This window comes from Chelonia mydas, chromosome 10, assembly GCF_015237465.2.
Source record: "Chelonia mydas isolate rCheMyd1 chromosome 10, rCheMyd1.pri.v2, whole genome shotgun sequence".
NCBI classification, from domain to species: domain Eukaryota; kingdom Metazoa; phylum Chordata; order Testudines; family Cheloniidae; genus Chelonia; species Chelonia mydas.
In genome coordinates this window covers 48,520,578-48,535,089 of record NC_051250.2, presented here as the reverse complement: position 1 = coordinate 48,535,089, position 14,512 = coordinate 48,520,578, and the positions used below count along the sequence as shown (strand labels likewise).

Genomic DNA, 14,512 nt, shown 5'->3' with positions numbered 1-14,512 from the left:
AATACGTCAAAATTATTTATGTATTTACTATGATCTACCAGTACAAACATTCCATTGTAAATCTGAACTAGAGAAATAAAACTGTAGGTGCAAGTTTCAGTGAAGAAGGCACTGAGTCAAATCAAAGTATATCATTTTTTTTCTTCTTCCCACTCAGACACAAGTACAATTTATTGACTGCATAGAATAAATAGCATTTGTCATTTGCCAGTTGTGAAACCTAAAAAGAAAGAGGAATTATTCATAAAATCTCCCAACCTGGCCCTCACTTGATCAGTACTAGAAGGAGGGGTGAGTGAACAAACCAGCAAAGAAAAGTTGCATTGGAGCCAGAGAATTCCATGCCATTTATGGCAGCATTGCTTTTTACAGCTTAGGCTTGCCAGACCAAGCCTAAGGTTAGCTATTAACTCCTTCACATCTGGAAACCTAACTTAGGTGACTGAAAATCTGAGAGAAATCTGAGAAAGAGAAATACTGTCTGCTCCAAATAAAAGCCAAGGGATACCATTTTACATAACTTTATACTGGGGTATTAGTATGTGGGAAATATACTGGCAAAACAACAGATTGATTGATCTGAAATTCTATCACCACACTTCAGATGAGTCTATCACCTCTTTACTATTACTATTATCATTATTTAGTATCTGTATTACCGTAGTACCTCAGAGCCCTAGTCATGGACCAGCACCCCATTGCTTTAGGCACCCAACAAACACACAACAAAAAGACAGTCCCTCTGCAAAGAGCTTACAAACTAAGTATATGAGACAACAGATGGGTAGGTAGACAGACAGACAGACAGATAGGGGAGTATATGGAAACAATGAGTCAATACTGCCAACATGATAGGCAGGGGTCTCAGCACACGAAAAGCAGAGCCATTGCCAAGTGTTTTATAGACATCACAGATAAGGAGAGTTTTAAGGAGGATTTTGAAGAAGGAGAATGAGTAGTTTTGCAGATGTTTATGGGGAACACCTCCTCAGTGTGTAGGGCAGTATGGGAGAAAGAAAAAGGTGCTTGTCTGAAAATTTAACAAGTGAGCAATGGAGGCTGTCATCATGGGCCGACCAGAAGTGAGTGTGGATTGTGAATGAGAGATGATATGCAGGGTGGGAGTGATTATGAAGGATCTTGAAAGTGAATGTAAGCAGCTTATGTTTGATGTGATGGAGAGGGGGAACCACTGGAGGGATGCAAAGAGAGCTGCTCTTGCCTCCCTGAGCTGTCAAAGGGGAGTTCCCCAGGGAAAAAGGATTGAGCATCCTGTGACTTACTGAAGAAAGAATCAGTCTTTACACCATGAGGCATGTTTGTTCTAAAATCTGAGGCCTGGTCTACACTAAAAAATTAAGTCAGCTTAACTATGTCACTCTGGAGTGTGAAAAATCCACACTCCGAGTGGCATAGTTAAGCTGATCTAACCCCCAGTGTAGATAGCACTAAGTTAACAGAAGAATTCCTCCATCAACCTAGCTATCGCCTCTTGGGGAAGTGAATTACCTATGCTGATGGGAAAACCCTTCCTATTGGCAGATGTAGTGTCTACATTGAAATGCTATAGCGGCACAGCTGTGTTGCTTTAGCATTTTAAATGTAGATGTACCCTGTAATAACTGTCATCAGCATTAAAACCTTTCATGAGAAACTTAAGTTGAAATGTATGAAATGGATCAGGAGGACATTCTCGATGTCGCTATTTAAAAGGCATTTTTAATATAAGTAGTCCTTCAATAGAATGAAACCTAAGGGCTGAATGGAAGCTGTCACATAAGAAGCCACTGGCAATGAGTGGTATTTCACACCTTGAGGGATTTAAAATTTCCATACCAGATGTCATCATGATCATGGGACATGGCTATCCACACTACAAATGGCATCTGTAGTATAGAGATGTTAGTGAACCAGATCCACTGACTTGGCTATCTTTGTAGTGCAGCTGTGTCCTAATTTATTTAAAAAAAAAAAACAAAAAACACATGCTTAAAACCACAAATAGCCATCATGCCTTTGAACAATTCCATGGGAGAGCCCAAACTTTGAGTTTCCTCCTCTCAGCTGGAGCATTTTATTACGTTAATAATAAATAAATACATATTAAGAGTTACATTATGCTTTTCATCTTCAAAGTGATTTATAAACAATAACTAAGCAATGCTTCATTTGTGGAACTGAGTCAGCCAGTTGTCTGCTATTTAGCCAATAACAACCACAATACTTTCACTGAATATTTATCACTCACCTATCTATAGAATTTATACAACCGAAGGCTTCAAAATTTAGGCCTTGATCATGCAAACACATGTCAACATGCTTAACGTTACACTTGGGAGCAGCCCCATTGCAGTCAGCCAGTATCATCATATGCAAAAAGCAAAACATGCTTAAATGTCTATAGGACTGGGGTCTTAATGAAAATCTTTCAGCATTTTGATTAGTATCACATATATTTGAAAATAAAGGAAGTACAAAATAGGTCGGTTTTGATTGTTTTTGTTTTACTAGGAAATCTATATGCTCATATCTCTATTTTCACAGTACTTTTAAATAAAAATCATTTAAAAAATCTATTGTGCCTATAATATTGCTGTCACTTGTTGATAATGTTGTTTTAATGCTGATAACTTCCCTCCTTTGGCCTCCCAGAAAAACATCCACAAAAACCCAAACAGCTACAACTCTTTAATATGGGACAGGAATTCACTGATGGCTGGATGCATGATGCAGCATGTTCTTCAGAACATACATCTTTTCAATTGGTCTGCAAGATTAAAAGTAAACTAACTTTCTTAGAATAAAATTCAATTATATTCTTATTTACCAAGATGCTTCAAAATATGCCAGGAATCATCATCTAGATTGTAAAAGAAAAAGTCCTACATTTCACTGAAGATATCAGGAAAAATATTTTAGTTTAATAATTGTTCTGAAAGAGTTAAATAATCTATACAACAGTTATTTCAAAACTTTTCTCTTGTAAAATGACTTTGAAAATATAAGAATATGGAAAAATTGTGGCTCTCTCAAAAGGCATCTCTTACACAAGACATTTAACACAGATAACCCAAAGACTATTTTTTGTATTTTTACAAATATTCCCCCTACCCTCAGTTTTAAATAATTTATTGAAAGTTTAGAAATGAAATTCTTACTGAATTTTGGATAAGTCTTTATTTCATCACTGGCTTCCTTCTGCAGGTTGCTCATAAAGCATGAGACAATAGCATCTTTTTTCAACAAAGAACTGTAAACTGATATTTAAAAAGTAGGTGAAGTTTGGGGTCAGTGTCTCTTTAAGAACGCTATTTTTTCAAAAGGGTGTCAGGTGATCTAAGAGATGACAGGGCTCACATGAAGATAAGCCATCTAAGTGGGATGGAGGCTGAAGTTTGTCTTGTAAATGCACTTACCTAAATTGCTGTATGTAGCACTGCAAGGGCTCAAGTCAGAAGAATCTGAAGTTTCCTCCTTTTCTTCCTGCCCTTGTGGGACATGGGAAGTTGACACTGGTATGACCGAGGCATTGCCACCAATGTCCTGCTTCACAAACACAGCTCTTGGAATCTGAGGAGACAAATCTTCCACTGTGGTCTCATCTGGCAATTGACTGAAACAAACAAACAAAATTCACCTGGTGGCCAAAGCTACCTGCCATATGTTATTAGTAAAACACTAGGTTTGGAATAATAAAATGCCTTTGGGTAAAAGGCAAAGAACTGGGAAATGGAAACAAAAATGTGTCCCTTTCACCTCTCCAAATTTTTTAGAATGACTTTCTAGCAAGTTGTTTTTCTTTCTCCTCACTAAAGTGCATTCACTTTTCACTACAGTATTAATGGTAGGAAATATCTTTCGTACCAAAGTATCACAAAATGTTTCACACAATTGAGTATAGTCAATACATGTAAGTACATGCAATGCACAGGCATAACAATACTGTACATTGTGCAGCATCTGTAGGATTTATAGGGCAGCAACAGTGATTAAGGTTTGTTTTTAAACCAATTAGAAGGACTTTGCTTTAATGAGAGTTATACATTTACACAGAGAAGAATATACTCCTAAACTCTCTAGGAAATGCATAAAACTTTAAAGCTACATTTTCAAATTCTGGCAACATAATAGGAATTGTCACACTGGAACTCAGACCAATGAGTCCATCTCATCCAGCATTCTGTCTCCTTATAGTGACCTGCACAAAATATTTCTGAGGATTAAAACCCAGGCACTAATGTATCAAGCAATGCTAGGGGATATTTCTCCTTCTCTGCTCCCAACTGGTGGGAGTCTTCTTAATTAAATTGTGAAGACTGATAGCTTTACATCATAATAAAACTGTGAAAATAAACTATTTAGTCATTTTACAAGTGTTATATTTATAGAATATAGTTCAAAATGATGCAAAATATATACCAAATAAAAATTAGTAATGTCCAAGCTTACCCAATGAATTACTGCCTACTGCAGTTATATCAGCAATTGTCAAGAATGGTGCCATTTATAACATTTTAGACATTGGTTAATGACATTTCTGTGTCTACACACATATACACACATTAGGGATCAACTTCGGAGAGTAAAATCTCAGTAGCTCTCATGATTTGGTCCTGATCCTGAAAGATACTAAGAACCTCTAACTTCCATTGACTTCAACAGAAGTTTAGGGCAGACACTTCACCAAGGAGAGACTTAGAACCTCCCAGGATCTGGCCCTATATTTGTATATCAGTGTATCTTTTAAAATGAAAACTCAGAGCTCAATCCAAACTTCTGATGAGCTGGAACACAAGTATGTATTTTGTAAACCTGCCCCATTGTGCTTGTGTACACAGCACAGCAGCCGATTTTCCATGATACACTGGTGATCTTACATTTGCGTATCAGAAGGAAGACTATGCCCTTACAGACCTGTTATGAATTGTAAAAATAAGTTTCTATACCAACTCAAAACTGACAGGCCATAGAGTACAAAATGCAGTCTCCCAACCAATCTATAGTCAGACTACAAACACTAAAACATGCTTGTACTTTGCATAATACAAAATTCCATGTATAGTATGCACATGCTACTTCAAATTTCATACTTGTGCAATTTTAAGTGCAGACTTATGAAAACAAGAACCATCAAAACATATTAGTAACAAAGCAGAGACAAAATGGCTAAGTTCAAAAAGCTGTAATTTTAATCATTTAGTGTCAAAATCATTGATCACTTTTTATTAACATGCATGGGAATGGTGCAGACAGCACATTATATGCATCAAAAGATGTGCACATTAAAGAGTTAACCAAAGGCATTTCAAATTAAGACATACATTAAATCAAAGCAGGTACAACGTTCTTAAAACCAAAGAAATCATCTTAAAGACCTGAGGTTATCCTACCACCAACAAATCTTATACATACCTGTATGTATCTCTCCAGTAAAAATATATTTGTTCAAAATAAATTGTCTATAATAGGTCTGCTATTCTGATACTACTATGTAACAGAAATTCTCGTATCTTATAAAACAATTTTAGTATTGAATGGCAAGGTACAGAATACACTAATTCCCAGTCCCAGACACATGCATGCACATACATTAAATCTAAGTTCAGAAGCATTTGCCAAACAAAGAATATCAACAGCAAGAGAGAGAGAGATAGAGAAAAAAAAAAAGTGAACTCACCCACTATACTCACTCACACAATTCCCCATTAAAGGAAATTCTCTCAGGGCCTTCTTGAGTCTTTTAATCATGTCTTGAAACTCTGGTGAGCCATTGATTCCACAGTGTTCTGGTGTGCTACAAGTTGTGCAAGCTGTGAGCAACAAGGCTGAACTCTGCACGCAGTGATATCACCTACTGCACCTTGATGTTTACTTTAGGGGGTTGGTCTGAGGGATTTGCTAGTATACTTTAAGGAATGTACTATTACCTAAGTTATAGCCCAGCCTTCTTAACTCTCTCACTGCTGTAACACATGAAATATAGTACTTGTGGCACCTTAGAGACTAACCAGTTTATTTGAGCATGAGCTTTCGTGAGCTACAGCTCACTTCATCGGATGCATAGCATATCGTGGAAACTGCAGAAGACATTATATACACACAGAGACCATGAAACAAAACTTCCTCCCACCTCACTCCCCCGCTGGCAACAGCTTATCTAAAGTGATCCTCAAGTAGAGCCATTTCCAGCACAAATCCAGGTTTTCTCACCCTTCCCTCCCCCCCCCCCCCACACATACAAATTGTATGTGTATGTGTGTGGGGGGGGGGGGGGGGGAAGGGTGAGAAAACCTGGATTTGTGCTGGAAATGGCTCTACTTGAGGATCACTTTAGATAAGCTGTTGCCAGCGGGGGAGTGAGGTGGGAGGAAGTTTTGTTTCATGGTCTCTGTGTGTATATAATGTCTTCTGCAGTTTCCACGATATGCTATGCATCCGATGAAGTGAGCTGTAGCTCACGAAAGCTCATGCTCAAATAAACTGGTTAGTCTCTAAGGTGCCACAAGTACTCCTTTTCTTTTTACGAATACAGACTAACACGGCTGTTACTCTGAAACATGAAATATAGTTTAAGTTCTACTGGAACACTATTTTATTCTGCCATGTATCACATTAACTAGTCAAGAAGAACAGTTTTAACTGTAGCTAACACCAAATGTGCTGTAAGCCTTTAAAGAGCTCTAACTAACCTAACTTTAAAAGTCTGTGAAAATTTTAATCTGTATTCAAAGTGATATTAATATCTAAAAAGAATAAATGAATTCTTTGAAAACGGCAGCAATGTGATGCCATGTTGTGATACCTGGGAGCAAGCACCTCTCTTTTTATGGGAGAAAGGGAGCGGTTCTGAGTGATCAAGCTAAGACACCCTAATACACTCAACCAGTTGTTTAATGGAAGGTCAACTCTTACTCATCACCCACAAAAGACAGAAGTAGGAATAGAGAAATATGAAAAGAATTCCCTACTACTAATTGACCCATAAGGATCACTCAGAACATGTCAATATCTTTTGCCTTATCTGATCATTTAAAACTTTATTGTTAGCTTTCTGAAAAACATAACACCTATAAAAATTACCATAACCTAGATGAGTGTGCTCTGATACACCCTAGTGGCTGATACCTGCAAGATCATAATCTCCTATACTTGAGATGGACTGCGGCCCCTGGTCTTCTACTGATGAACTGCAAAAATTCAAAGGAATTTACAGATATGTTTGATTCTACACAGACCTCTGAAATCCCTCTGGATTTCTAAGGTATGAAGCCTGAACTCCCTGAATATGAATAAAGTTTGAGGAAAAGTACAGGCAAGTTAATGGCCTGAGATGGAAATCAAACATCACTTTAGACAGGAACTTAGAATGAGGATGAAGAATCACCTTATCTTCATGAAACAGTGTAGGGAGGATAAACAACCAAGTTTGTATCTGAGTAACTTTATGGGTTTATATTATGGGAATAAGAAAACAAACTGACATGCTGGATCAAACCAGTAGCTCCTGTAGTTCAGTTTCCTGTCTCTGACACAGGAACAGATGCTTCAGTGGAAGGTGAAAGAACTCCATAGTTGACAATTTGAAACTGCCAACCCATAAAGGAAGTTTCTTCCTAGCTCCTGACTGTTAGAGGTTGACTTATTCTCTAAAGCATGTGGGTTAAAATCCCTTCTATTTTTAAAATCCTATATATACAATTTTCTCATTATCCATACAATAAGTCTAATCCTTTTATAAATTTTACTAAATTCTTGGCCTCAATGATATCTAGTGGCAATGAGTTCCACATTTTAATCATTCCCTGGCAAAAGGTATATCTTTATCAATATTTTTGTAAATTTGCTGCCTTTCAATTTAATTGAATTTCCCTTATTCTTATATTTTGAGAAAATACATACAGGAGTGCTGGATTTACCATCTGTACACCATTCCTTATTTCATATAATTATGTTATGTCCCCTCTTATTCGTCTCCACTCTAATCATTCTCATTCTCTTGCTGAGAATGTCTCTGAACACCCATTATTTCTGCTATATCCTTTTTGAGATAGGATGACCAGAAATGAATACATGCCTACAACAATACTGCACACAGAAATGAATACTGTATTCAAGGAATGTGCATATCATTGATTTTTGCAATGACACTGAAGAATACTGCTTTCACAGAGAGATTGTAGAGAGAAGATTCTGACAAAGCTTCAAAAAAGATTAAAATACTATTATGTAAGTAGCTTGTGCTCCAGAGGGAATATACAGAACAACCCTTTCATAAACTTGGTTACAGCAGGGTGAATGAAAACTGTTGGTCCACACTTCAAAGGGTAGAAAGTCAAAATGACAGCCAAGTAGACCTTGATTGAACTCTGACACTGTTCATTGCTCCAAGTGGAGTAAACAGTCGAAGATGAAAGTGATGGAGGATCATCTCAGGTCCATTACATTTTGAGCTACCTAAATGTAGAATCTCTCCCATTTCAGTAAATAGGTTTGCTAGCTAAGGTCTTCCTGTTTTCCAGGATGATCTTTTGGACTTTATCAGAACATTCTTGAGTTAGTTTTCTAGCAGTCCAGGAGATAAGTTGACAGCCCAAAATGCTATGAATTCAGGTAGAGAACCTCATCCCAATCCTGAGACAAGAGAGAAAGTAAATTGGGAAGATGGATTTGCCACTTTTATATCAATTCTAGATGGCCCCAAGTTGGGACTTTCAACAGTACTCGGATTCCTTATTGCACAATTTTCCAGATGGTCTTTGCGATCAACAGGATTTGAGAGAATGAGTAACTCCTGACCCCAATCCAGGAGAATGGCATCTAGCAGTATTGGTCCTGCCTGCCTATGGAGTAGATCCAGAGATTTTTGGTATTGTCTCTGGTGGAAAAGTGATTAGCTAGGGCTTTGCCCCATTTACAGAAATGTTAATGCAGGATTGAGTCCTTAGGGGATTGTTCTTGCAACTGATTATATTTTGCCTTGAAAAACTTGCTAAGACATTTCCTTTTCCCAGGAGATAAAAGGCAATTACAATGAACTGATGGCAGGTGTTCCTCACCTAGATCAAGACAGTCTGCTATTTATACTGGCAATATCAGGCTTCCTTTGGTGTTTGGCCCCAGGGTGGATTTGATTTAAATCAAATTGATTTAATTCATGATTTAAATCTGATTTTTTAAAAAAAACCATTGATTTTTGTCCACCCTGTTTGGCCCCCAAGAGAGCTGGCATGGGTCCCGAAAAACTGTTTTATTTTTTTAAAACAAAATAATGACATAAAAATAGTATCCACAGACCGAAGAGAATGGACCAAAAAGACAAGGGGAGCACTGAGGACACTGAGTGTTTTTAGAGTTTGTTGCCTCTTCTACACTTCAGGAAAGAACTGTAGGGTGGCTGGGGCCTATTTACGCTGTTGGAACCCTGCACAAGGGATAGGGGAGTTTGTAAAGATACTGATCCCTGTAGACAGTTTTCCAAAAGATTTCAAGCTCACATTCCAAGGGTGAGTTAATCCCAAGAACAGATCCATGTGGGCAGTTCTCAAAAGCAAACTCTCTGTGCAATGTGTGAACATGATATCATTATAAAATCCTAAGGATAGCAAGGCATTTCTAAAAGTCTTGATATCTGTAATCTCTCACAATTATGGAACCTAATATTAAAATCTCAAGAATTTATAACTGGATCCTGATGTATTGTATAACTTTACAGTGGAGTGTCAGACATTACTGTTAAATTCAGAAAGCATTACAAAAATTTATATGGACCAATCTAAACATTTAATTTCTTCAAGCCATAAGATCCATAGATCCTATGATGGGCTTGAGGCCTGTTTGCATCTTGATGGAACTCAGACCTGTCAATCGCTGGCACAGTTTATGACCTTACTGATGAAGAGATGACATAACTTCTGGTATGGAAGTTGGGGAGCCTTGTAGGTTTCTTCTTAAGAAATGTATGTCTCAGTCCAAGAGACAAAGCTGCATGAGTGCAGAAGACGATGAGTTCTTTATCTTGTATGCCTCAGATATTCATAATCTGATCCACCTAGATATCAAAGGCTTTGAAGTCTTTTTGTTCCTTACAGCGAGGCAACAAGACAAAATTATGAACTTTATCTTCTGAATTCTTCAGTTTTCTGTAGATATGTTTTTATTATTGTGCAGACATCAAAGCTGTTCCACAGCTTTCCCATTGGACACAGTGGCTTGGGACAGAAAGCTTGCAGTACTGTCTCCTTTGAGACTTTAGGGATGAAAGATTGCTTTGTCCTGAAAACCACGATCTCAACATGAAAATAGAGTACTGGGGTTCTGTGGACAGAACTCTTCATTCCAACACCCATCAGGCAGATGTAATTGCTATTAAAAAACCCAATTGTTAGAGAGGGAATACTGCCTTTATAAGTTCAGAAGAATATCTTATGGGGACTGCAGCGGGGTCTTATTGGAAAACCCGGGAGGTAGGTGGGCGCAAACCCTGAAGGGCTTGAAATCAGCCCTGCGAGAGGGCTGAGGCTGTGAGAGGGCTACTGCTAGGGAAAGCAGCAAGCCTTAGCTGATTGGGGAACCAGCCACAGCTGTGGCCACGCCCCAGTCAGGACCCAGCTGGCCTTTATAAGAGGGCAGTGGGCCAGGAGGACAGAGTCAGTCTCTCTCTAGATGTTGAGAGGGAGGTGCCTGACTACTGGGAGCTGAGCAGGGTACCTAAAGTGGACTGGAGCTGGGGAGCTCCAGCCTGAGAAATCCCCAGGTTGCAGGCCTTGATGAAGGCCTAGGAAAAGCGTACTGGGGTTACAGAGGGCAGCCCAAGGGTAGGCAGAAGCAGCAGGTCCAGACCCTCCTTGCCGATGATGAGTGGCAATTATACTGCAGTCTGCCCCAGTGAGCAGCTAGATGGTGACTTGCAGTAGCAAAAGACTGAGGTGAGGTGGGGATAGAGGGTGGGGGTTCCCGGGGGGGGGGGGGGGGGGGGGGGGGGGGGGCGAAGAGATCCAGATCTGTGGGGGTACTGCCAGGGGGCAGCACCCTGGGGCGAAAGGGGCACCGGAGTCTGGGAGGGACTCAGGGCCCAGCGGCAAGCAGGACACCGGCCTGAAGAGGGCGCTCCGGAGGCTGGAAATGCTAATTCCCTGGACGACCAGCAGAAGGTGCTGCACCGGTGAATCCCGCCCCGTTACAGGGACATTTAGCAACAGATTGACATCCAGTGATGGGGCCACCATGTGTAGTTGTGGAGAATGGATCAGAAAAAGTATCAGTGTCTGCATGAAGTGATAATTATTTGGACCTTTCCCATATGCTGGATATAACTGATGTGCATACCAGTAGGGCCTCATTTCTAGCCAGTGATGGACATCTCTATATTCTTCCCTCAAAACCACAGGAGGCCAAAGACCCATTATAGGGGTTTTGGATCTTAGTACTCTGGAAAATATCTTTACCAAGACTGATCTTGTTGTAATCAACTCCTCTAGGAAGAAGTCCATTGAATGAGCTGTGATAAATAACAAAAGAAAATTGTAATTCTAGCTACTCTCCTTCCCCCTCTGTAAAAGTCACATCAGCTGTGACATTCAGCCATATAGCCTAGCCTAAATTGAGGACAACAAGACTTAATATTTCTACTAAAATACTCTACATCAGTAAAAACAAAAAGCTTTGTAAATCATGCCAAGAGGCAGCATAGGGGTTCACAACATAATCCAGACAGCAAGGGCTGAGAACTACTCACATTGATCTCTAGTGTTCCTCCTTGAGGCCAATCCAAGAAGCAGTATTGACTTGCTCTACAAGAGAAGCTATCGCTAGCCCTTCTCTGAAGCAGAGGGTATACCTATGCTGCAGCTGGGAGTGAGCCTCCCAATCCAGGCAGACAGACTCGCACTAGCAGGGCTCGAGCTAACACGCTAAAAATAGCTGTGTGGGCCTTGCAGCTGTATCAGAAACTCAGGCTAGCCACTGGACCTCAAGCCTAGAGTCACAATGTCCACACAGGTATTTTTAGTGCTATCTCGAGCCCCACTAGCCTGAGTCTGTCTACCTGGGCTGGGATGCTAGCTCCCAGCTGCAATGTAGATATACTCAGAGAGGGCTGCTGTGATAGAGAGTTTGTGAGGGAGGAGTGAGTGTGAGGAATGGTGGAGGAGGTATCCCACAAATCCTCCGGAATAAAGATGATCTTTACTCTAGATTTCATATTTTCTCTCTCCCCTTGAAACTATCTCTAGTCATCTTCCATTCTGCACAGACATAACACATAACACAAAGCCTTAAATGCAATTTCCTGCAAAAGAATCACTCAAATTACCAGGGTGAGCAGGATTAACTGCTGCACCACCAAACAATAAATTTTATTTACAAATATTTGGTAAAACTTAGTTACTATGATTTTTTTTTTAAAGAAAAAGAAAAAACCACAGTAGGAAAGGTTATATCCTGTCTCAATTTGAAACCTTTACTGGAAAGACTTTTCTATCCTTGGGATGGGGGTGCGGGGAGGGGAGTTCATTTTGGTTTTCAGAAAAACCCTCCACTGAGATGCCAATTTCATATTGCCAGCATCTTTTTAACCACTACGCATGACAAAAAAACAAAACAAAAACACAACAACAACCCCACAAAAAACAAACAAACAAACCCAACAAGACCATAACATGGATAAAATACTTGAGGGCCCCATCACAGACTCAAATTCATTCAGTTTCAAACGTTTATTCCTCATTTCAAGAGATGAATATTCTGCAAGTGCTGTTCTGGGTGATTAACTGACCTTTCCAGCGATATCATAACCACAACACAGTGCTAAAGGAATTTAAAGTTGTCAGTCTCTGCCACCTTCATAATCCACTATGGGATTAAAAAAAAAGTTCAGTTTCTCTTGTTGATATGCCTTCAGGACCCCCTACCAATCTGACATTTCTTAATCTGATCTTATTTTTCAGGTAATCAATTTGATCTCTCAGTGCGCTTTACAGTTGTTGGCATTCTCAGTCAGATAAGTGTCATGTTCATTGATCTTTATGTCTTCATGTCTGCAATTTTTCTCTAAGCCTGCTGCAGTCATTAACTGGAGATTTTGAACTTCTTTTCCGTTCCACACATTTTAGCCTGAATTAGCATTAACCTTTAGCTAACATCTAATGAGTTAACACTAAGCAAGTGTAGCATCACTTGGTAAATCAAATAATACCTCCTACTGGTGCAAAACTGTAAGCAGCCAGGCCTGGTTCACAAATATTGTAAAACAGACAAATCAAAATCCTTGAACCATATTGGCTTAATTTTTGGTATTGAAAAGGTCTCCCCCCACCCCACTTTCTTCCCCCTCCTTAACAGCACTCAAAATCAAGTAAAAACAATTACCTTAAAACACCAAAATGCATCAAAGGCAATTAAAAAAAATTACAGAAAGCCCCATGCCACAAAAAGCTACCAAATCTTATTCTGCCCATAAAACTTCCAATGTTTCATTCTTTTCTTTTTTTTTAAATATTCTCAGAAAGATCACAATGGAGTTAGTACTTTTTATAAAACAGAATTCATAGCAAATACAATATAATTACCCTTGGAAAATTCTGAGCTATGATTTCACACTAACACCACAGCTTGGTGGGAAAAAAATAAAGAAAATTATCTAAAAAGGGGGTGAAAGAGAGACTAGCTATTGCAAACAGGAACAGTACAAACATACTCCAGGCAAGTGTGGTAAAGCAAAGTAACAGCACCATCCCTAGGGTAGTTGAAGACACTTTGTTTTCAGCCAGGTGCTATACTGCACTCAAGTGTGGTGGTACTTCCTAGTATCATAATACCCACTTTATACCCTTAACTTTAATCAAAAACATTGTAATAAAAACTTGAGCTTTCCAACTCTGAAAAATTATCAGAAAAGCAGACAATAAATAAGTCCTTATTGCACCAGTTTTAATAAAGGTGTGATTTTAAACTCATGCAAAAGGCTGAGTTTGACACTCCGATGGGCAGTTGAAAACAGGCTGATTTCAACTTTAGGTTAAATTGATTAGCAATCAGTTTAAGATAAACTGAAATATGAGTGTCCACACATAGATTTCCATGATTTTAAATCAGTTTAAAAATCATTTAAAGTTAAATCAGTGCATTTTTCTTGTATAGACAAGAGTACTGAGAACAAATAGGGTGAGGGAACTTTAGGACCTGACCTTGTTTTTGGTGAGGGTCAAATATCACATTGAAAGGAACAAGTCTATGATTTTATAATTTTCTATCTGGCAGGGTACAACTAAAAGAATAATCAGGTACAAAAGTTTTAAAATATCTTTTGAGTTAATATATTGGTAGCCTGCTTTCACCAAGGCTTGGTCTACACTACCATTTACGTTGGTATACTTATGTTGCTCAGAGGTGTGAATAAGCCATAACCTTGAGCGCTGTAAGTTACACTGACCTAAGCACTGGTGTGGACAGCGCTATGTCGGCAGGAGGACTTCTCCCACCGACATAGCTACCGCCTCTTGCAGAGGCGGATTTA

At 39.1% G+C, this 14,512-nt stretch overlaps 1 protein-coding gene across 12 annotated transcripts in view; it reads right to left on the bottom strand.

Annotated features, from left to right (window-relative positions):
* Positions 1-14,512, bottom strand: part of PEAK1 (pseudopodium enriched atypical kinase 1) — a 220,614-nt gene that overhangs the window by 43,495 nt on the left and 162,607 nt on the right. For 10 of the 12 annotated variants that reach the window (XM_043524692.1, XM_043524690.1, XM_037910009.2 and 7 more), the window contains 2 exons: positions 5,678-5,794; positions 3,417-3,613 (listed from right to left, as the gene is read on the bottom strand). In XM_043524692.1, the coding sequence (XP_043380627.1) occupies positions 3,417-3,613; positions 5,678-5,794 (314 nt within the window). The remainder of the gene's footprint in view (positions 1-3,416; positions 3,614-5,677; positions 5,795-14,512) is intronic. The other 2 variants (XM_043524695.1, XM_043524696.1) reach the window with 1 other exon arrangement.